Source organism: Falco peregrinus, chromosome 16 (genome assembly GCF_023634155.1).
Source record: "Falco peregrinus isolate bFalPer1 chromosome 16, bFalPer1.pri, whole genome shotgun sequence".
Lineage (NCBI taxonomy): Eukaryota > Metazoa > Chordata > Aves > Falconiformes > Falconidae > Falco > Falco peregrinus.
This window is the reverse complement of record NC_073736.1, coordinates 4,859,230-4,879,907: the sequence shown is the minus strand read 5'-3', so window position 1 is coordinate 4,879,907 and position 20,678 is coordinate 4,859,230. Positions and strand designations below refer to the sequence as shown.

At 54.5% G+C, this 20,678-nt stretch overlaps 1 protein-coding gene across 1 annotated transcript in view; it reads left to right on the top strand.

Moving 5' to 3' along the window:
* LRRN2 (leucine rich repeat neuronal 2) overlaps positions 1 to 19,039 on the top strand; it is a 42,972-nt gene extending 23,933 nt beyond the window's left edge. Inside the window, exon 2 of the mRNA XM_005234531.3 lies at positions 5,674 to 19,039. Within this exon, the coding sequence (XP_005234588.1) occupies positions 5,972 to 8,062 (2,091 nt within the window). The 5' untranslated portion in view covers positions 5,674 to 5,971 and the 3' untranslated portion in view covers positions 8,063 to 19,039. The remainder of the gene's footprint in view (positions 1 to 5,673) is intronic.
* The last annotated feature ends 1,639 nt before the right edge of the window (positions 19,040 to 20,678 follow it).

Sequence of the window (20,678 nt, the reverse complement as noted above, 5' to 3'; positions counted from 1 at the left end):
TTATTCAAGATTAACAGCTATCTAATAGATACCATTAGTATCACAGTTGTATAAGTGGCTAATCCAGAATGCGTGCGATTTAATGATCCCTTGGGATGTCTTTGCCATACTGTAACTGTACTTTTAGATCTAGCTCAGGCTGGCCTGATCCTGCGCTGCGTGGTGGGGGCAGGCAGCGATGGGGACCCCGGGCAGCGTACAAGGTCCATGGGAAGAGCAAGCGGCTGGCCCAGGCTGGATGCATCCACAAAGTGCCTGCGGTGTCATCGTCTGTGCTCACTTCCCAGAAGGCACGAGATACCCAGGGGGAGGAAAGGGTTTGTTTTGCATTTGCACTAAGGCTTTTACTGCTATAAAAATATCATAAATAAGCCATGCTCCCAGCCGGCATCGTGACGGCGGCAGGAGTAGGGCTGGTCTGCTGGGACCCCAGATCCACGCGGACCCTCTCCTCTCTCCCCCCAGCCTGGATTTAGGTGTGTGGAACCGCACGCAGCTGCCTCCAGCTGCCTTTAATTCCTATTATATATATCTCCTTTATTTCATATTACATATGACACACTGTGGGTGCTCAGCACTGCCGAAAACAGGAGGTCCTGAGGAGTTGTTATCTGGGGGGGGGAGGGGGGGCGGGGGTTGGAGGGCTGCTCTGGGGCGAGGGGTGGTGACAGCCCTGAAGGCAGCAAGACCCCAGAGCCAGCCTTGTAAAACTGGCTGTTACAGCAAAGCCCTGCAGGATTGAAGATAGCATCTCCTTCCAGATAAAAAAAGTGATATAGGAGTGTTTCTGATAACAGCAGAGTACCCTATTTCTAAGTTTTACGAGTAATTGATACAGAACCCTATTTAATTCTTGTTGGTTTTATCACAAATAAAAGTGAAGCTTTTACACAAAGGTTTAAGCAGGGGAGATGTGACCTCAGTCTGAGGGGACAAACTTTGTTGGGTGTCACCATGGAAAGTCCTGAGCCCAGAGGAGCCAGGGATGAGAGCTGGGCGAGGTGACCTGCCAAAAAATTCCTTTTCTGGGGGTATGGCAGGGCCGTGCAGCTCGGTGTGCTGGTGCGTCAGCGTGCAGAGAGGCAGGACCAGCAGCATGTGCGTGTCTCCGGCTGCAAACCCAGCAAGGCTGGAGGGCGCGATGCCGGGGTCGTTCCCAGCCTCCCACCCTGGGCAGGACGAAGGTTGGGCGTCTTCTCCCGAGGGCTGGCTGCAGATCTGAATCACGCCGTCAAAAAGAGCAAAAGGCAGCGGGGACAGGCGGGGGGAGGATTTTCCCACAGCATCCGACTGCCGCTTCTCATCTGCCTCCGCCGGGAGCTGGCAGGGCCGGTGGCAGGGACGTGAAGGCTTAGCAGCTGCTGAAGTGCAGCATCGCTGGAAAGCCTCGAGACTGATGGCCATGTTGCAGGCTGCTGAGCACACTGCTTGCTTAGAGCCATCACCCAAAAAAGACAGGGGCTGGCAGGAGCTCACAGGAAGATGCAGGGAGCCTGCTACCCCTTGGGGACATGGCTGAGGGACAGCTGCTGCCTGTGGAGAGGAGCTGAGCGTGGCCCCGCTCCTGGCTCTCCCCACCCAAGGGACCCCAGGAGCCTGCGGGGTGCTCCCTGTCCCCCTCGGGGTGTGGGGGCTGTCCATCACCTCCCCACCCAGCAGCTCGCCGGGGGAAGCATCGGGCTCCTCTGGATGTGGTGAGGGAGAGGAGAGGGAAGGGCAGGAGAGCCCAGGGCTCAGCTGCAGCCATTTATCTCCCGAAGCCAGGCTATTAGACAGATGACAGAGGGAGAGAGGCAGCCGGTGCAAGCACTGAGACCAAGGCTCCTTCCACTGGGTGATTTATCTCCTGGCTTCATCCAGCAAACTTGCTGATGAAAAGACTCTTCCCTTCTCTGTGCCTCATCAATTCTCATTCTCATTGCTTTTCTCTTTTTTTTTTCTCTTTCCTTGGGCTTCTGCTGCCTGTTCCTGCAGCTGCGCTCCCCTCTCCCAGCACTGCGCACCCCATCTCTCTTGCGCTCCCTGTCTTTCCTGCCCCTCCAGCCTCACATCTGATGGTCTTTGTTCCTTTCCTTCTGCTTTTCACCTCTGATCCTCCTTCTTTATCTCCTTGTAGTGCTTTCATTCCCTCTTATTCCTTTTCCTTCCATATTTCTCCATTGTATCCCCCTCTCCATTCCTGAGCACACCTGGCTGGGATGGAAAGATACTCCTTGAGCCCCCCCATCAGCAAGTGACACTGTCAACAGTGTTGTGGGCTTGTGACAAATTCAGGTCCGTATGACATGGGGCAGTGCCACAGACACTCTGCCTGGCCCTGGCACTTTCCTCGGGGACCATTTCTGGATAAAATCCTTACCAAAGGCAGACTGGGGTTCCAGCTTCTTCGCAATCACGCTTTGCAGAGAGCTGTGTGGCAGGGGAGATGGACATTTGTACCTGGGAGAAATCCAGGCTTGAAGGCAGAAGTCACAGAAATGCCTTACGGAGACAAGGGAACTGGGTAAATGCTGGGAGAGTATGGAAGAGACCAGTAGCATCCCCGGTGTGGGGACCTGCAGGGGCAGAAAAGGAAACTGGGGGTATTTTCCATTTCCCAGCGTGCCAGGGCACTGCAGCAAATGTTTCAGCCCCGTGGCTCTACATTTTCAGAAAAAAAATAAACCCCGAGCAGAAACGTCACCCAGCTCCCTGCTGTCACTCTCGCCGCACCGCAGCCCACGCCGAAGAAGAGCCTAAAATAGCAGCCAGGGGCTGTTGGAGCTGGTGGGGAGGTGGGACCTGTGCCCTCGCTGGAGCCCAGCCTGGCCATGGAGGGGGTCCTGGTCCCCACCTGGCCCTGGCAGATTCCAGCAAGCCACATCCCTGCTCCTCCTTGCTGTGCCCCTTTCCCATCCTGGCTTCAGCGAGGCTCCCGTTATCCCGGGCAGCATCCTCCCACCGCCCGCAAGGCAGCAGATCAGTCTGTCTGGGAGAGCAGATGAAATCTGGGCTCCCTGGGAGACACCACTTAGCTTCACAACCTCGGCTGCGTCTCGAGCCTCATCTCTCTATTTGTTAGCCTCAAATCCTGGGTCCCTCTGCTTTCCTGCCATGCTCTGTGCCCTGAGTCTGTCTGGGGGGAAAACAAGGGCTTTTGGGGCACAGTTGGTGCTTTGCTGCTGCTGGGGAGTTGTGGGTGGATGGGGCGGGTGGGAGTTCGGGAATACGGGGAGATTCGGTGTGCACGTGAATCGCTGCAAAGCTGCACATGGGGGATCAACCCCACCGTTCCCCTGGGTGAGCCCCTCGAGGTCCAGGTGTTCTGGGACCCCCATCCCTAACTCTCAGCAGCCTGGGCTCCTGCACCCACCCCCCAGGCTGGCCGGGATGCAGCTCTGCGGGGGGAGGCTTTTGAAACGGATAGAATTAAAACCATAGTCATGGGTGCTGCAGGACTGCCTGGTCCATCCCACCATCCATCTCTGGTGCAGCGCAATAAAAGGCTAAATGAGTTTGCATGCTACCTGCAGGCTGCTTCAGTGCCTAATTAAGAAATAATGAGCCTGACTTCACTCTGGTAATGGATAAAAAGAAACCAGCACCTCTCCTTCCCCATCTCCCCACTCCCCCTTGGATGACCTGCAGGAATTCAGAGTGCAGGACCCCCAGGGTGTCACTGCTGTCACCAGGGAGCAGGGCTGTCACCGCAGAGGGGGGGTCCCTCACAAGGACTGTCCTCCCCGGGGTTCACACCCCACAGCCAGGACCACACGCGACCGATGCACTCCCTGTTGGGTTTGCTCCGTGCCATTTGAAACCATGAGGGATGAAGTTTAGTACCCAGAGTTTTGCAAAAAATGACATTTTTCTACAAGCTCTGATCCTATTACTTATACAAACACTTGGACTGTTACGGCATCGTGCTACCTGCAAGACTTTCCACAGCCACCAGTGCTGCGACCCCATCCCACGCTGGGCAAAAGTAATAAAACCTGGTTACAGCCACAAACCCTGTGAGACACCACCCAAGAGCAGAGCCGGGAACTTTCCCTGTAAAATGAGGTTTGGAACAAGGTGCTTCATCTGGGCTCTTCTTCACAGCCTTAAGGAAATAAATAAAATAAAAAAATCAAAACCCACCTTCCTCCATATTATTTTTTTAAGGAGAAAAGGTTCTATAATATTTTAATGGCTGGAGAGATTTATAGTCACAGAAATGCCTGTGCACTTAAAAAGAAAGATGTGCGTCCATCAGAAGGATGCAGAAATCAATACAGCCTGCCCCTTCTTTAATGCTGTTTCTCCGGGAGATGGTTTAAAAGCCAGTGCCCTCACAGCAGGCAAGAAGGGAAGCATGCGGGATCAATTCTGGCGCAAGGCTTGGATGAGTCGGTGCTGAATAAACTTTGCTTGGAAGCCCTTTACAGGGAGGACAAGAGGGTGATAAAGTAAAAGCTGCTTGGAGAAAAGCTTTCTTTTCCCACTCTGGCTGTTTTTAAATGGTTTTCCTGCTGTGTGAGAGGCTTTTAAAATGGGGAGAAGCTTTGGGGCTCGGTTTGGTTTGTGTCAGTGTGGGTCAGGAGAGCTGTAGCAAATTAAAAAAATCAAGGGTGGGGCGGTAGCCAGCTCTGGTTCCTCCAAACCCCGTGGCCAGATCGAGAGAGGGGCAGGGAGGTGCTGGGGGGCTCACTCAGCCCCTCGCTGAACACCCCCTGAGGACCCCCAACCCCCCTTCCCTGGAAAAGCTGCAAGGCAAAGGGGCAAAGCCAGGGTCAGATGCGGCATGGAGGGGCTTAAGGGGCTTCTGCACCCCCCCAGGAGCTTCTAATGAGCCCAGTCAGGGTTTCCTGCCCCCAGGAAATTGCCCCCACCTTGGGCCAGTGCTTTAAAAGCAGCTGGGGGGGGGAGGGGGCTTTATGCTGGAGGAGAAGTTTGGGGGGGGGGTGTCTGCTTGCTTGTGTACTGCTCTTGCCCTAAAAGCTTGGCTTTCTGCCCAGCATCAGCCCTCTGGGCCACCAGCCCCTCCCCTTTTGGCTACTTCAGGCCTCAAGGTCCAAGTTTTGTGCAGAGGTGGGTGTCCTTACTGCTTTCCTGGCAGAGAAATAAAAGGGGGAAGATGGGTCTGAGACTCCATCCCAGTGTGAAGCAAACTGAGCTTGGAGCCTGCGGTCCCCACGCACGCTCCTCCAGGGCTTCTGCTAGAGGTGCTAGGGAAGAGGTTTGGGCTTGGGGACGTGTTTCTTCCAGAAGCCCACCAAGGAAAACCACATTAGGGGTCTGCAAATAGGGCTGGGAGCTCCGGGGTGAGGGGTGCTTGTGCTGGGAGGGTGATGGGCAGCAGGCAGAGTCCTGAGAGTCTGGGGGAACGTTGCCCCCATGGAGACTTTTTCTTCCCAGCATCTGTTGAGCTCCACTCAGGGGAAAGCCTTTGGTCCGTGGGCTTGCTCGTTATCCTGGGCAGAGCATCTGTGAGCTAATTACACTCAAAACCTTTGGGGTGGGAGGGCACAGTTAATGCTACCGATGTAAAACCAGGTTAAATGGACGTGTTGGTCTGTCATGAGGCTGGGCAGGGTGCTGGAGGTCCTCAGCATGGGGCTTTCCCTCTCCAGCCTGCTTATTCTCACCGATGCTTGTTCACCACGTGCATGAGGTCTCCTCTGACACAACCTGTTGTCTGGCCTCTTTCAGGAATGACCTTGAGGAGGAACCTGAAAGACTCGGCCAAGTACAAAAATGAACCACTTGGGGAGGAAGAAAAGGCGAAGCTCTGACTGAAGGCGCCAGCCCTGGTCACGGGTGTTATGTGCTCTCGGCAGGGGGGACCAGGCAGGGCAGCCGGCAGCAGGGGCTGATCGGTGCCAGGGGCTCGCATGGAGCATCTTCTCCCACAGATGCTGTCCCCACCTGGCTGTCACCCCATGTCCTGCTCCAGATTCACCCTGTGAACCTTTCCTGCCTGGCAAGAAGCTGGTCCCACCAGCCAAAAATGAGACGCTTCCAAACCAGCTCACTTCTGCTCTGCGTGGTGGCCGCCACCGCCATCCCCATCGTGCCCTGGAAGGTCAAATGCCCACCGCAGTGTGTCTGCCAGATCCGGCCGTGGTACACCCCCCGCTCCGTGTACCGGGAGGCTGCCACCGTGGACTGCAATGACTTGTTCATCTCCACCGTGCCCGAAGACCTGCCGGAGGGGACTCAGACTCTGCTCTTGCAAAGCAACAATATCGCCCGGCTTGAGCAGAGTGAGCTGGACTATCTCAGAAACCTCTCGGAGCTGGACCTGTCACAGAACAGCTTCTCCGATGTCTGGGACTTTGGCCTGAGGAGCATGCCCCAGCTGCTCAGCCTGCACCTGGAGGAGAACCAGCTTTCGGAGCTGCCCGATGGCAGCTTCCCTGGGCTGGGCAACCTGCAGGAGCTCTACCTGAACCACAACCAGCTCCGCCGCATCGCTCCCCACGCCTTCTCCGGCCTCAGCAGCCTGCTGCGCCTCCACCTCAACTCCAACCTGCTGAGGACGGTCGACAGCCGCTGGTTCCAGATGCTCCCCAGCCTGGAGATCCTCATGATTGGAGGCAACAGAGTGGATGCGATCCTGGATATGAATTTCAGGCCCCTGTCGAACCTGCGGAGTTTGGTTTTGGCTGGGATGAACCTGAGGGAGATCTCGGACTATGCACTGGAAGGGCTGCGGAGCCTGGAGAGTCTCTCTTTCTATGACAACAAGCTTGTGAATGTCCCCAAGCGGGCACTGCAGCAAGTTCCTGGCCTCAAATTCCTGGATCTGAACAAAAACCCATTGCAGAGGGTCAAGCAAAGCGACTTCACGAACATGCTGCACCTCAAAGAGCTGGGGCTCAACAACATGGAGGAGCTGGTGTCCATAGACCAGTTTGCCTTGATCAACCTCCCTGAGCTGACCAAGCTAGACGTGACCAACAACCCCAAGCTGTCCTTCATCCACCCCAACGCATTCCACCACCTTCCCCAACTGGAAACCCTCATGCTCAACAACAACGCCCTAAGTGCCTTGCATAAGCAGACGGTCGAGTCCCTGCCCAACCTGCAGGAGATCAGCATCCACAGCAACCCCATCCGCTGCGACTGCGTCATCCGCTGGGTCAACAGCACGGAAAACCACATTCGCTTCATCGAACCCCAGTCCACGCTGTGCGCCGAGCCCCCTGACCTCAAGAGGAGGCACATTCGGGATGTCCCCTTCCGGGAGATGACGGACCAGTGCCTGCCCCTCATCTCCACCAAGAGCTTCCCCTCCCACTTAGAGGTGGCAGATGGTGACAATGTCTCCTTGCATTGCCGAGCTCTGGCGGAGCCAGACCCGGAGATCTACTGGGTGACCCCTGCGGGGGTGAAGCTGATCCCCTACGCGGAAGATGGGTGGTACAAGGTGCACCCTGAAGGGACGCTGGAGATTCATGGGATCTCGGCTCAGGAGGCCGGGCTGTACACCTGCGTGGCTCACAACCTCCTCGGGGCAGACACCAAGAGTGTCAGCGTGACGGTCAACCACTCCTTCCCACTCAGCGAGGACAGCCTGGAGCTGGTGGTGGTGGATGTCCAGGCTTACCACATCCTGGTTGCCTGGAAGCCACATCTCAACACCATCTCCTCCAACCTCACCTGGTCCAGCTTCTTGCTCAGCTCCAACCTGGACATGACCAACATGGCCCGGATCCCCATGGGGACCCACATGTACAACATCACCCGGCTCCACCAGGACACGGACTACTGGGCTTGCCTCCACGTGGCCTTTGTAGACTTGCAGGCCAAGGTGGCTTGTGTGAACACCAGGACTAAAGAGGCTGCTCACCGCTACTGGCTCCTGGAGGGCAGGCAGAGCCTCCTGACCATGCTGGTCCTCTGCCTCCTGCTCCTTGCTGCCAGCCTCGTAGCTCGCTACGGTGCTGGGGCAGAGCCCAGGAGGGCCGGGGAGCTGCTCCGGGGTGCCACGGCCGTGCGTGTGGTCTATCCCCCCCTCGCCCAGCCCTGGGCTCGGGGACAACGTGGGGGGCAGCTCCTGGCCGTGGAGGTGCAAGCAGCCCCCCTGGACTGCTGAAGGCTGATGCAGTGGTAGGGCTGACTGTGGGGTGCAGTGGTTTGGGGGTGGGGAGGGAGAAACTATTTTTTACCAAAAAAATAACTAAACTACAAAACTGAACAAAAAACAAACAAAGAAGAAAAAGAATTTCATGGACTTGACCGAGAGTCGAAGCAGCGTGGCAGATGGAGAGGAGCAGATGTGGCCACGGGGCTTGCAGAGCGCCGTCGTGGTCCTGGCAGGGTCTGGATCCATGGATAGGGTCCGGATCTGTGCATGGCTCCCGAAAGCACCCGCTGGGCAGCCGGGAGGGCTCAGAGGAGCCCGAGCCCGAGGGGGACGATGCCCAGAACGGTTGAAGAGCCATACAGATGATCACCTCTTCCCCGCATCCCCCTGGCACCACGAGACACCCCAACAGTGTCAGCTCCTTTGCTGGACAGTCCCTGTTTGGGAAATACAAAAAAAAAGCCTTTTCCTTTGGGATACATGTTCTTTTTTGTTGTTTGGGTTTTTGTTGGGTTTGGTTTTTTTTTTTTGAGCATTCAGATAATGAGCCACAAATCCAGTCCCAGCACCTTCCCGCTGCCCTGTCGTTTGCTCGCTGCCATCAGACAGAGGGAAGCAGAGGGGAAAGGAGGGGACTTTGGGCAAAAGAAACAGAAATGACGATGGTGATGCATCCCCTAATTGGCATCCCTGCAGGGCTGGCCAGCTTCTGCCAGAGTTGATTGGATCCTGTATCCCGCAGGTGTAATCTCAAGGCTATTTTGTAAACTTTTGTGGATAATGTTAAAAAAGGGGGAAAAAATAGAGGAAAAAATGGGAAGAAAAGGGGGGGGGGGGAAGAAGTTCTTGCTTTTCTGGTTTTGTACAAAAAAAGGAAAAAAAAAAGAGGAAAAAAAAAAAAGACATCCTTGTATACTGGTGTGCAGCTGGAGGGCTTCGTGGTAGGATCCCCTTGCTCCAGATGCAGGAGGGACTGGGGGGGCCCTGCCCACACCCTGTGCATTGCTGTCTATGCAAAGGGGGGGATGCAAAACCTGCTCTCCTGGGCTGTTGCTGCTTCCTTTCCTGATAAGCAATTAAAATTGCAAATGAAAGGGACCAGTGAGCAGCCCCAGTGCCGCCTGGGCTGTGCCAGACCGAGCGACCCCAAGTCAGTGAGCCTGAAGGAGCCCTTCCCCTCCCATTCCATGGGCACCGATGCTGCCGGTGATGTTCCCCTCCCTGGTAAACGTGAACAAGCCATCCCTTTGCTTGGGCCTAAACCTAATCCCTGCTTATCAAAGGTAAGGACTTTGGGGTCGGTTTAACTGCAACCCTAAATGAAACGTGCCTTTACCAACCCACACGTGGCCCTGAGAGAGCCCAGCGCAGCCGGTGCTGTGGGCACGGGTACACGCAGAGCCTGGCTGGCCCCTCGCTTGGGGGTCCTTCCATGGGAAAAACCAAGAAAAAAACCCATCCCAGCCAGACCTGGTGGGTTGCTGGGAGTGATGGGGTGCTGGTACCCCAGGAGGTAGCATCTCCGTGCCGATGTGGTACCCGCCTGGGCAAAGCCGCTTGTGCCAGCGCAATTGCTGCATGCATGGGGCTTTGAAGGGACCAGAAAACCTTGACACAGTAAAAAGCTGTTTGAACTTCTCATTCATCTTCCAGCCAAAGCGAGATGGTTCCCCGCTGGATAAGCTCCGTGCTCAGCCAGGCACGCGAAACGGCTTCTGCGCCTTCACCGGGTAATTATTTCGGAGGGTAATGGCTCTCCCCGGTCCCCGCTCAGCACACCACCACCACTCACCAAAGCGCTTCAGCATGTGTTCAGGACCCGGCGAGCTCTCCAGAGGCCCTAAGCACAAGCTGAAAGTTAAGTGCAGGCTTAAATACTTTGCTGAATTAGAGGCATGATCTGCTTTAAATATTTGGCTGCAGAGCTGTGCTCAGGTGTGCAGCCGTCAGTGTTTGCAGACTCAGGGCCAGAGACAGCCTTTCTCCTCTGCCTTTTGTACAGCAGGGAAACGTAAATGCAAAATATATTCCCTGTGGTTCAGCTAAATTGGTGCTGGAACATATGGAAATAGTTGCTGAGAAATTTCCCAGGTGTAAACGCATCCCTGATTTAATCCTGCTCGTCCCTGCAACGTGCGGGCTGAGCCCTGGGCAGCACCTGCTTCTCCCATCCCCTCTGCCATCCCGCTCCCTGCGAAAACCATCCTCGGTTCCCGAAGAAAGCAAGGACCGAGCCCCTTAAAGGCTGTAATTTTCTAGGTGTAGAGAAAAAGCCTCTTTGATCACGGTTATCGCGGCTGCTGCCGCCACGCTGGGACGGGAGGTGAAGGTTCAGCCGCTGCCTGAATTGCCGGCTCTCATCTAAAAGCAATGCCGGCAAACCAGGGATTAAAATGCAAGATACATCCAATTAATTCGATCTCCTTTGAAACCAGGAGCGACCCGAGGAGCTCTCTGCAGTGCGTTCAGAGGGAGGCACCCACCGCTGCAGGACTTGTGTTCCAGTGGGTCCCCGGCATGGAGTGTCCCTGGGTGGGTGCTCCAGCCCAGGGTCCCCACGGGAACGGGGGTGGCTGAATCACCCCCCCAGTGCCCCAAAACAGGAGCTTTGCTGTGAACTATTCCCTCCCTTCCTCCGAGGACATCAGCTGAGAGCACCATAGATGCCTCATACACTATTTATTGCTGTTGTTATTTATTATTAAAGCACCAACCAGCTTTTCATGGGCAGAAATGCTCCGTAAACTGTTCCCTGTCCCCCTGTGCCCAAGCCTGGATGGGGCAGGTGGAGCTGGAGCAGCTGCGGGCAGAGCCTCACCAGCACCGTCCCCTGTCACCCGGGGGGACAAGGTCCCATCTGCTCAGAGACCCTGAATTAACGCCAGCCCTCGCTGGAGGAGGCAGGACAGAGCCAAGCACCTCACATCCCCCCCACAGCACCCTTCCACCCTGGGTGCCCTGCAGCTCCCAGCACGGTTGGCTGGGGGAGCAGCCCCGGCTGCCCCCTCCCCGCAGCACCGAGCCCCCCGCACAGGGAAGCGATGCTCACGCTCCTCATCAGCAGGGATCCAGCCAAAAATGAACCTCACTGGGTGAATTACAGCAGCTACAAGGTTTTACAGGGCTGGTGATTGGGACTTGCAGCTTGTCCTCTGCCTGGCAGCTGAATTCGGCACCTGGGGAGGATTTGCTAGCGCGCACCAGGGTTATTTTGGGGTGCCAGGCAGCGGGAATGGGGCTTTTTAGGCGCGGCGAAATCTACTTGCATCTTAAAGTTCCCTTCAACGGGCAGCAGCTCCCCAGGTGCCAAAGCAGGCTCAGCCTGCAGGGTCTCGCCTCCCTACTCAGAAAGCAAGGATGTGGCAGGAGGTAGAGATGCTTCAGAAAGGGGGAAAGCATCTGACCCAGGACGCTCTCTACCAGAGAGCTCTTTAATCTGCCCACCAAAATCATGGCGAGAGTCAGGGCAACTCAAAAACAAGATGTGGAGGGTTTTTTTAAGCAGCAGAAGGAATTAACCACTGAAGCAGCTTTCAGGACAGGAAGAAATAACCTCCAGTTGCACCAGGGGAGGTTTAGGTTGGATATTAGGAAAAATTTCATCACTGAAAGGGTAGTCAAGCGTTGGAACAGGCTGCCCAGGGAGGTGGTGGAATCACCATCCCTGGAGGTGTTTAAAAAACACGTAGATGTGGTGCTGAGCGACATGTTTTAGTGATGGACTTGGCAGTGCTGGGTTAACGGTTGGACCTGATGATCTCAAAGGTCTTTTTCAACCGAAACGATTCTCTGCTGGTACCAGGGGATAGCAATCTCCATTTCCGAGTGCCAGGCAGGGATGCAGCTCTCAAGGAGATGCTCTAGTGAAGAGGCTTCCAAATTTCTCAAGCCCAAGAGACCGTCACCAACACCCACCAACCCTCCTGGCTGCTGCCAGCTGAGCCCTGGGGGTCCCAACGGGTGGGGGAGGCGAGCAGGGGTGCCTCCATCACCTCCTGGTCCTCCCCCTCCATCCATCTGGGATGTCAAAGGATCATTTGGGAAATGCTTCTCCTCCAGCCTGTCCCAGAAGGTCTCACCCCCAGGCACTGGTTTCTCTCTCATAAACCACTCTCCTTTAGCTGTTCGTCAGGTTTAATTTCTCATTTGGGGTTTGTTGGTTTGTTTTTGTTTTGTTTTTTTTTAAATTTATTACCTTCACTTTGAGGATAGCAGTAAAAGTCCTCATTTCTGCTCCTTCTGCCCTCTACCCCTCCTCCTCTTCCTCGGTCCGAACAGCATCGTGGATCTCATATGCAACTGAGCTTCTCTCAACAAAACCAACCGAGAACATTGCGTGCCAAGCTCTATTTTAAGCACCTAATAAAACTGATTTTTGGAGCGGCTCCATCATCGTGTCCTTCTTTCGCAGAGCCCTTGCACCTGCCGAGGGCCCCACGGTGGAGATGCCCCGTCCTCGGCACCTCTCGCTGGGCTGGCGGCCTGCCTGCCTGCACCAAAGGCTTTCTGGCTCCGGGAGGAGCATGACAGGCATGTATTTATTAGTTCGTTACAGAATCAAAGCAGACCTCTCCTCCTCTCCCCAGCACTTCCTCAAGAATGATTTAAATTAAAACACCCAGCCTCCTTGGGAAATGTCAGCGGTGTTATCCATATGCATGATGCCATTATGATGAAGCAGGTGCAGCTTTCAAAACCTTTAGGAAAATCTACCTGTCAATCTCCCTGGCAAGCAGCTCTCCTTCCAAATGCTTCGCCACTTCTCCCCCTCCCGCCTTTATCATTGATCTACAGGTGGGGAAACTGAGGCACAGAGCCACCCAGTGACTTAAGGACTTCAGCCCCTTTTCCCCTTCCAAGCACGCACTGCGGTCAGGAGACAAGCACTTCGTTGGCCTTTACAACCAGGAGTCACTGAAAAAAGGAAGAAAAGGCAAAGGCAGGAGTCACAGAGGAGAAATGATTGCAGCTCATTTACTTCCCGTTGCCTTTTCCGGCCTTTCAGAGCTGAAGCAGCTCCTGCCCCCTGCTAGAGCAGCCCAGCCAGCCCCAGTAAATGGATTCAGCTGTGTTCAAGTGGGAAATTGAGGCTAAAATCAGGCTGATGGGAAAGTAGCGGGGCAGGAGAGGTGGCATGAGGTTAGTTTAGAGCTGTCTGAAGCCAGAGGAGCGCTGGCCTCTCTGGGGGGTGGTTTGCAGTTAGCTCCTCTGCCGGCTTGCCCAGCCTGGCTGTTCGCAGCCTCTCGCCTTCCCTCTCCATCAGGCAGGATTTTGGGAAGCCCAGCTCCCTTCCCAGCACTGGCTCTTCTGATGGCTGAGCCGTCTGCAGGGGATGCTGCCGTGGCTTGAATTTGTTCCGTGGTGCAGGGGGTCTGGAGGAGCAAGGACTCGAGGATGCGCAGCAGCATCGCAGGAGACACCAGCAGTGCCGATGGGCCACAGATGCTTCGTGTGCTGGTGAGACGGGTGCTTGCTGCTGGCCACAGCCTCTGCTTGTGCTGCTGGTGCCAGACAGGCTTAACTAATTCATTAAGAAAGCGATGCACACCTGGGTGGGACTTTAGGGTGTTTGGGGGGGGCTGACCCCACAGCGAGTGACAGCATGGGAGGCTGTGGCCACCCCAGGGCAAGCAGCAGCTCACCCTGCTCCCATCGCAGGGTCTGCTCCCAGTGGGATGCGTGGGGCACCCCGCTACCCTCGCTGCTCCCGAGCACTCCTGGAACCGTGTTAAATCTTGATTAGGTGGGGGAAGGGGAATGGATTTGGGATTTGCATGTGGCTAAATGGGAAGGGAGCAGGGAAAGGCAGGCAGGGCTCGCGGTGACGGGGAATGAATATTAATAGGGAATAACGAGCCAGAGCCCAGCTCGGCGGTGGCAGCAGCAGGCAGCAAGTGCAGGAACCAGTTGAAGCAGCTGATGGTGGGGGGCTCTCCCCAGGGCTGGATGAGGCCCTGAGGAATACAGGTTTTGTGGCAGGGACTCAGCTGTGTCAGCAAGATATGGGGAGACGTGGAGGGGGGGCAAAAGCTCCCACCTCCGCAAGGAGAGTCAGCAAAAACTGCTAAAAGCAACAGCAGAACTAACAAAATGGAAAGGGGAGGTCTGCAGCATCACCTGTGTACTGGGGTCCTGGGAAAACCTCCTGCAAGCTGGTGGTGTCTGGTGTGAATACCAAACAGCTTTGATCTTTGCCAATCCTTTCTAAATCTTGAGCAGTGTCTTGTAAATCTTTAATTACAAGAAAATTGCAACCTTAACAGTGAACACACAAACGGCGTTGATAAATATTTAAAATTGCCACAGCAACAGATCTGAGGGGATTAAGAAAAGATATATTGGAGTGACAGTTATTAAACACTAGATCCCAGTAAATGTTACTGAGCAGATAAATAATGCAGGTCCCCGACAGCCGCGCTCGGCTGCTGACAAACAGGGGGGAAAAAACCGGCTGCTTTGGGGTGGAGGAGGCTGGCGATGCTCTTCCCCAAAAGCCCAGGGTGGTGGGGGGTAAAAGTCTTGTGGGGGTACAAGCATTTTCTCTCCTGCTCGGAAATAAAATGCAGCGTGCAGTGCAGAGTGCCCTGCCGCTGAGGAAGGGCCAGGAGCTGATGGTGTCTCTCGACCCCTGGGCTCAACAGCTTGCCTGGAAACCCCGCTGTTCTCTGGCTCTCTTGCCCAGCAGCTGCGTGACCGTGGTGGTGCTGAGCACGGTGCGTGCGTGGGGCTGTAGGTCCTCCAGCTCCTTCCCCAGCATCGCTACTGCCACAGCCACCTGGGCTGGGCTTCCCTCGCCAGCTGTGCCACCGAGCTCCTGCCTGCCACTCTGCTGCTCCTCCTGCTCAGCCCCCTCCGCTTCCCTCACCTTTTTCTGTAAGTTTTGAGGTCACAGACTAAATTTCCATTATTAAATTTCCAGCTAGCATTAAAGATTTATTGGTTCATGAAAGGTAACTAGCAAAAAGTTCATTATTCCGAACAGCCTTGCCTTCCCTCACTTGGAAGATGCTCGAAGCGTGAATTACCCCAGCAACCTTCCCGATAAAATATTGATCTAAAAAGTTAGTTAATTATAAATATTACAGCAGAGTGATGAGAAATTCCCATTTCTGCCTGTTTTGCAGGAAGGCGCCCTGTGCCAGCACGGCCTGAGGATGGACACCGGGTCTGCCTGGGCAGGCTGCTGCCCTCCATCTCTCCCAGCTGCGGTGGGAGCGATGCCCAGCCCAGCATCACCGTGTCCCTGTCGCAGGGCTGTCCCCAGCCCACCCCATCCAGCGCCCTGGGGGCAGCCAGAGCCCCCCAAACACACGTGTTCGCCCATCCAGCCGCAGCCCGGCGCTGCGGGGTGAGCGTGCGTGTGCCGCCGGGGTTTAGGTTTAACTTACGGTGAACGTTCAGCTCTGCTGAACGATAATAACAAGCACTTAAAAAACCTAACGAGGGGGGCTGGTTTGTTGGCCTTGCAGAAGCGCTGATGCCCACCTAGTAAATGTTTAATTGAAAGTGGAAGGGAACTGGGAGGCTCACCAGTACAGAGAAAACAGTAAATATTTAATTTGGGCACAGTAATTACACAAACAAGGTTAAAGAAAAGGGGGGAGAAGACAGATGAAGGTGGCACCTATAGAACATTAAATCCACATAAAGTCACCAAGGAGATAAATAAAAAATCCCCTTCCAGCAAAGGCAGGAATACCGGTTCCTCCAGGCGGCTGAGCACGGCTTGCGGGGAGCACTGCGAGCAGCCGGGGCAGGCACCAGCTTTCCACCCTGGCACCCGTGGACCGCCGAGGGCTGCACCTGGACTCCAGCAAGGGCAGGTGGTAAGAAAAAAGAAAGGGAAACCCAAAAACGAGAGTCTGCCCTCAGCTCAGCACCGTGCGGGAGAAACACCCCTTGCAGCGGCTGGTGGAGCTCGGTGGGCTGGAGGCAGGAGCGGGTGAGCAAGGCTGTGCCCATCCCTCCAAGGACAGCGGGTACCCAGTGCCGGCCCCGCTTCGGGATAAACCCCAAAGCATCTGGAGAGCCAGCAGGACAGAATCGGGTCCAGGGAGGATACCTACACGTTTCCACTATCAAGCCCAGAGAATTCGAATTGCACAGGGGTGACGGAGAGCCTGCTCTGCCCACACGACGCACAGCCCGCGCTCGTAGCACGGCTGATCGGCGCCAAAATATTCACAGACTTCTGCATTCAGAAGCAATGTATTCTCTGTGCATTCCGTTGTTTTGGGTTTTTTTTTTTTTCCCTCTTATTTTACAGTCTAAAGGCCTGACTGCAACATGTTGTATTTTCCGAGTATAAGCAGAAAAGAGTTTTTCAAGCAAGGGTCAGAGTTAAGGGTGCTCTCCCATGACGAAGCAAGCGTTGCTTTATACTGAAGGGGAGCAACACCCAGAGCTGGAAGGGCTGTGTCAGCGTGGGTTACGATCTTTTTTGCTAATGGCAATAATAAGAGTATCGTAGCAAGTCAACTAGCTCGCTCAGGCATTCTTCTTTCTGGTATTGATTTTAAGAACATGGTTTCTAAAGCAAAATAACAATAGCTAGCACTTGTAAAGCTGCTCCCACGCTCAAAGCGGTATGCAAACATTTACATGCCATTTAAAGCAACCCACTAAATCACACCAGTAAATAAGCCTGATTTGCCACCGGTTAAACTAGAGGATGCCGCAGTACAGGGGTGTCTCCGGTGCTGTGTAGGGAAAGTGCAAGTCCTCGGTGGGCACCGGGGCTCTGCTCCTCTCGGAGGCACAGCACCACTATCTCATTAACTGGCTGTAAAGGCAAAGCGCAGAGAGGCTGGTCCGGCTTTCCAGAAAGAAAAGGTACGTGCAGATCCAAGAGCCCCATCCCTTGTGCAGGAGATGGCTCGGCCCCTGCAGCGCTTCCCTCTGCTTCCCCAGACCCCGGGGTCTCTCGCTGGTTCCTTTTAATCCCCGTTCGGACCAGCCGCTGGGACAGCGATGCCAGTTGCCACTTGTGCAGCCATTTCAATCCTCAAATTAACGAGCCTTTAGCTGCTAGAAGAAAAAGCTGCATTTTTTCTTAAAACCAGCCTGGGTTTTGTGCACTGGCAGCTCACGCCTGCGGTGCTGAGCCTGCTTTGCTGGCGAGGTTTTGCACCACCTGCCTCCTCACCCCAGCAAGCTCCAGCTGGAGACCCCAGACAGACCCCTGAGGGGGGGTCTCCCAGCCTGTGCTGGTGGCTGGGACAGCAGCAGCGTGGCTCACACCAGACTGAGTTTCAGAGAGCTCTTGTTTTTCCTGATGTTGATGTCTGCATCACTGACAGTTCTGGGGAAGGTGTCTGGATGAAGCGAGGCTGTTTATTTTCAGCCTGTTACCCCAAGGCAGAGGAGGAAGAAGCGCTGCCGGCTCCCAGGCAACAGACTGAAGAGCACAGGTTTGAGAGGCTGCTCCTGCACAGACCTGCAACTGCTTAAGGGAGTCTGGGAGTGCTGCAAACCCTGCCCCAAAATAGTCACTTTCCTACAAAAGATGAGGAAAAAGAGGCATAGTGAGGTAGAGAGACTTCAGAGGGCAGAAGCTGAACAGGGTTGGAATACCAAGCTCTGACTACTCGACAGGCTACAGCAAAAAAAGATACGGAACCGTATTTCTTTCCTCCCAGAAATACAACATGGTTGCACCTCTGAGGAAGATGAAATGCTGTCGCTTCCCATAGAGATGAAGAGCCATCTCCTTTCAGCATGCATCTGGCCAGCCTCTCCTGCTAAGAAGTCAAACCCAGAGGTGAACAACTCCACTTTGCTGCTGTTACAGCTGGGGAGGATTGATTTTTGCCTGCTGCTGGCCCAGGGTGGGCAGAGGGAGGGTGGCAGATCTCACCAGCACAACACAGCCCCTGGCAAACAGGACGGACGCAGATGTTCTACTTCATGCTGTGCTTTGGAGCAGTTTGAGCCAGGCTGGTTTTGTGGGCAGGGTGCAAGGAAAGGTTAGACAGACAAAGGACTGTCGGGGCAGACCCAGAAACTTCCCTGCAGGCTTAAGATTGGCAGAGGTTACCAACAAGTCTAATTGCTGCTCTTACAGCTGCTGCAGGACAGAATGGAAACGGCTGCTGGGTGCAACCCAGCTGCCTGCCAACAGGTGATCCTGGACATCAGCCCTACCTAAAGCTGCTCACAGAAACACAGGCAGGGGACAAGCTGGGGCAGGACCATAAATACAACCAACTCTGCCCTCTGGCAGCAGGTATCGTCGTCGTGTCGGGGATGGGGGAACCAGCTCCAGTTCCGTTCCAACGCCGCAGGTGGAGTTTTACTGTTTTCCTACAAAACGACTGAGATGCTCCTCGTTATGAAGCAGCATCTCCTCCTTGGCAAGCAACTAGTGATAAATCACCGCTGGGCATACGTGGGGCTAGTTTACAACACAAAAGAGGAGACTGTGCTCATCTGTCTTCCTCCTGCTCATGTGCAGCCTGCCGGTCTACACCAGCGCTGTAAACCAGGAGGCAAATCAGTGAAAGCCAAACCCCCGTGTCCCTCAGCACAACCTATTTGTGCCACCAGCACCGGCTGGGTCTGTACAGCTTGGAGACAAGGGGAGAGCTGCAAAGGAACGCCAGCACCCCGCTCCACGCCATGCACGGCCGCTGGGTGCCCTCTAGTGAGGTGTCTGCCCGGGGAGCTCTGAATGCCGGGGTGCAGCGGCTGCCTGCTGCCTTCGCCAGGGCCGCTTCCATCCTGCAGGCAAAGCAAACAGCCTTAAAACCAGTTGGAGAAGGGCGAATTAACCTCCTGGTGCTACCGCAAGTAAATGATGCAGCGGTTGCCCCTCCTGGGAACCTGGAGTGGCTACAGCTGTTGGCGGTGGGACTGGGGAACCAGCTTAAAACCAAACCCTGCAAGTGCTTTTTTTAAGCTGGCTCAGAAGATGAAGCCTAAGCACTTCCCCTGCTGTTTGCAAACACGTACGTGGCTCCAGCCTCCCCTCCCAGCTACAAGGCAGACATATCCCGGGAGGGACGGGAGGTCTCTCCCACCCGGAAAACGGACACACAGAAGGTGACAGGCTGCTTAACAGTTAACAGGCCTTTACTTGAAAGGTTTTCCCCAAAATGCCGTACAAATGAGAAAATAAACCTATGTTATCATAGAATGCGCTGAATTTAATTACAATTTATTACACTCAGGACACAAAAACTTATCATCAATGTCGTGATACATGCCTTTTTTTAAATAGTGCAAACACACAGATGTTGTTTAGCAAGCGCCCCTGCTTGCTACCGCAGTGACTGTGCGGGTATACATCAAACCACGGAGTCTTTCTAAACAAGAAAAACTTATCTGGGGAACAAACGGGATGCAGGGAACGGTGCTGGGGAGATCCAGCAGTAGATCACTCTTTCCAGAACAGCAAGTCTTTATCTTTGCCAGAGGTACAACATGTTCCTGCCTTCTTCATCCATCTTCTCAGACTGATCCTCAGCTGTGGTTATGGCTTTTGGCAGGCAGAGACTCTGAAGGTAAGACCCTGCAGTGTTCAGGGGGTTGCAGCTACTTGAAGCACCCGCTCAGCGTGGCAGGCATGGCTTCGTCCCCACAGCTGTGGGCAGCAAGTGCACGTCACCAGGGCAAAACAGCACAGAAAAAGACTGCAATCACAACGGCTGCCTGGATAATAAGGTGCAGAGAACAAGTCGATGGGATGTGTAACCCAGCTTGTGGCAGCCGGCTCTTCTGCCGGCCAGACACTACCATGTAGTCACAAGCAGCAAGGTCTCCCCCGTTTCCAAAGGAGCAAGGAAAAATCCAGTCCTTGTGGACAGACAACCAAAGGACTTCCAGAGCAGAAAAGCTGGCGTCAGAAGGTCATCTGTGCTTCTGGAGCTGTTCCAAACGCAGTTTATCTTCCCCATATGATTTGTGGGTCTCACTCTTGATAGCACAGCCTTGCAGTATCGCCTTTTCAAGGTTCCTGACGCTGCTTGCTGATGTCCAGGTGGCCAAAGAGCACGCACATGTACTTCGCTCGGCTTATGGACAAAGACAGACCGACGACCAGTGCCCTGGCTCTTTCTTCAATCACTTAATCATGGCATCTTCCAAAACAGTCAGCCTTCACTGAAGGCCTCTAAGTGAGAGCATTTTGGTTTTTCTTCCAGGACTGGAAGATTAAACTCAGAACAGGTAGAGTGTGAGCAGGCAAAAGCAAGCGATCCTGATGGCTTTTGAGAAGTTTCCGCTCCATTTCCACTTCCATTTGTCCAACAGCTGCTTTTTCTCTGCAAGGACAGCTTCTCAGCAGCAGATACAATCTGTGCTGGACGCAGGATGGAGCAGACCCTCGCAAGCTACATTATGGTTTCCATCACAGTCACACCCCATAATAAATACATAACAAGGCAGAAAGGTCATAGGTGTCTTGGTGGAAACACCCCCCGTTCAGAAGAAATAAGCACTCTGGGGGGTTGCTGCAAAGGATCTTTGTAATTCACGTAGCGGCTTTGTTCAGGCTAAACTGGCTCGATAACACGTCTCAGCTGACGAGGGACGCTGAGAGGTTTTTGGAGAGCGCTGAAGAAAAGGCTGATGTGCTGGGCATGTCAGTAAACAAGTCACTGAGAGTAACGGAGAAGAGGCACTTGAA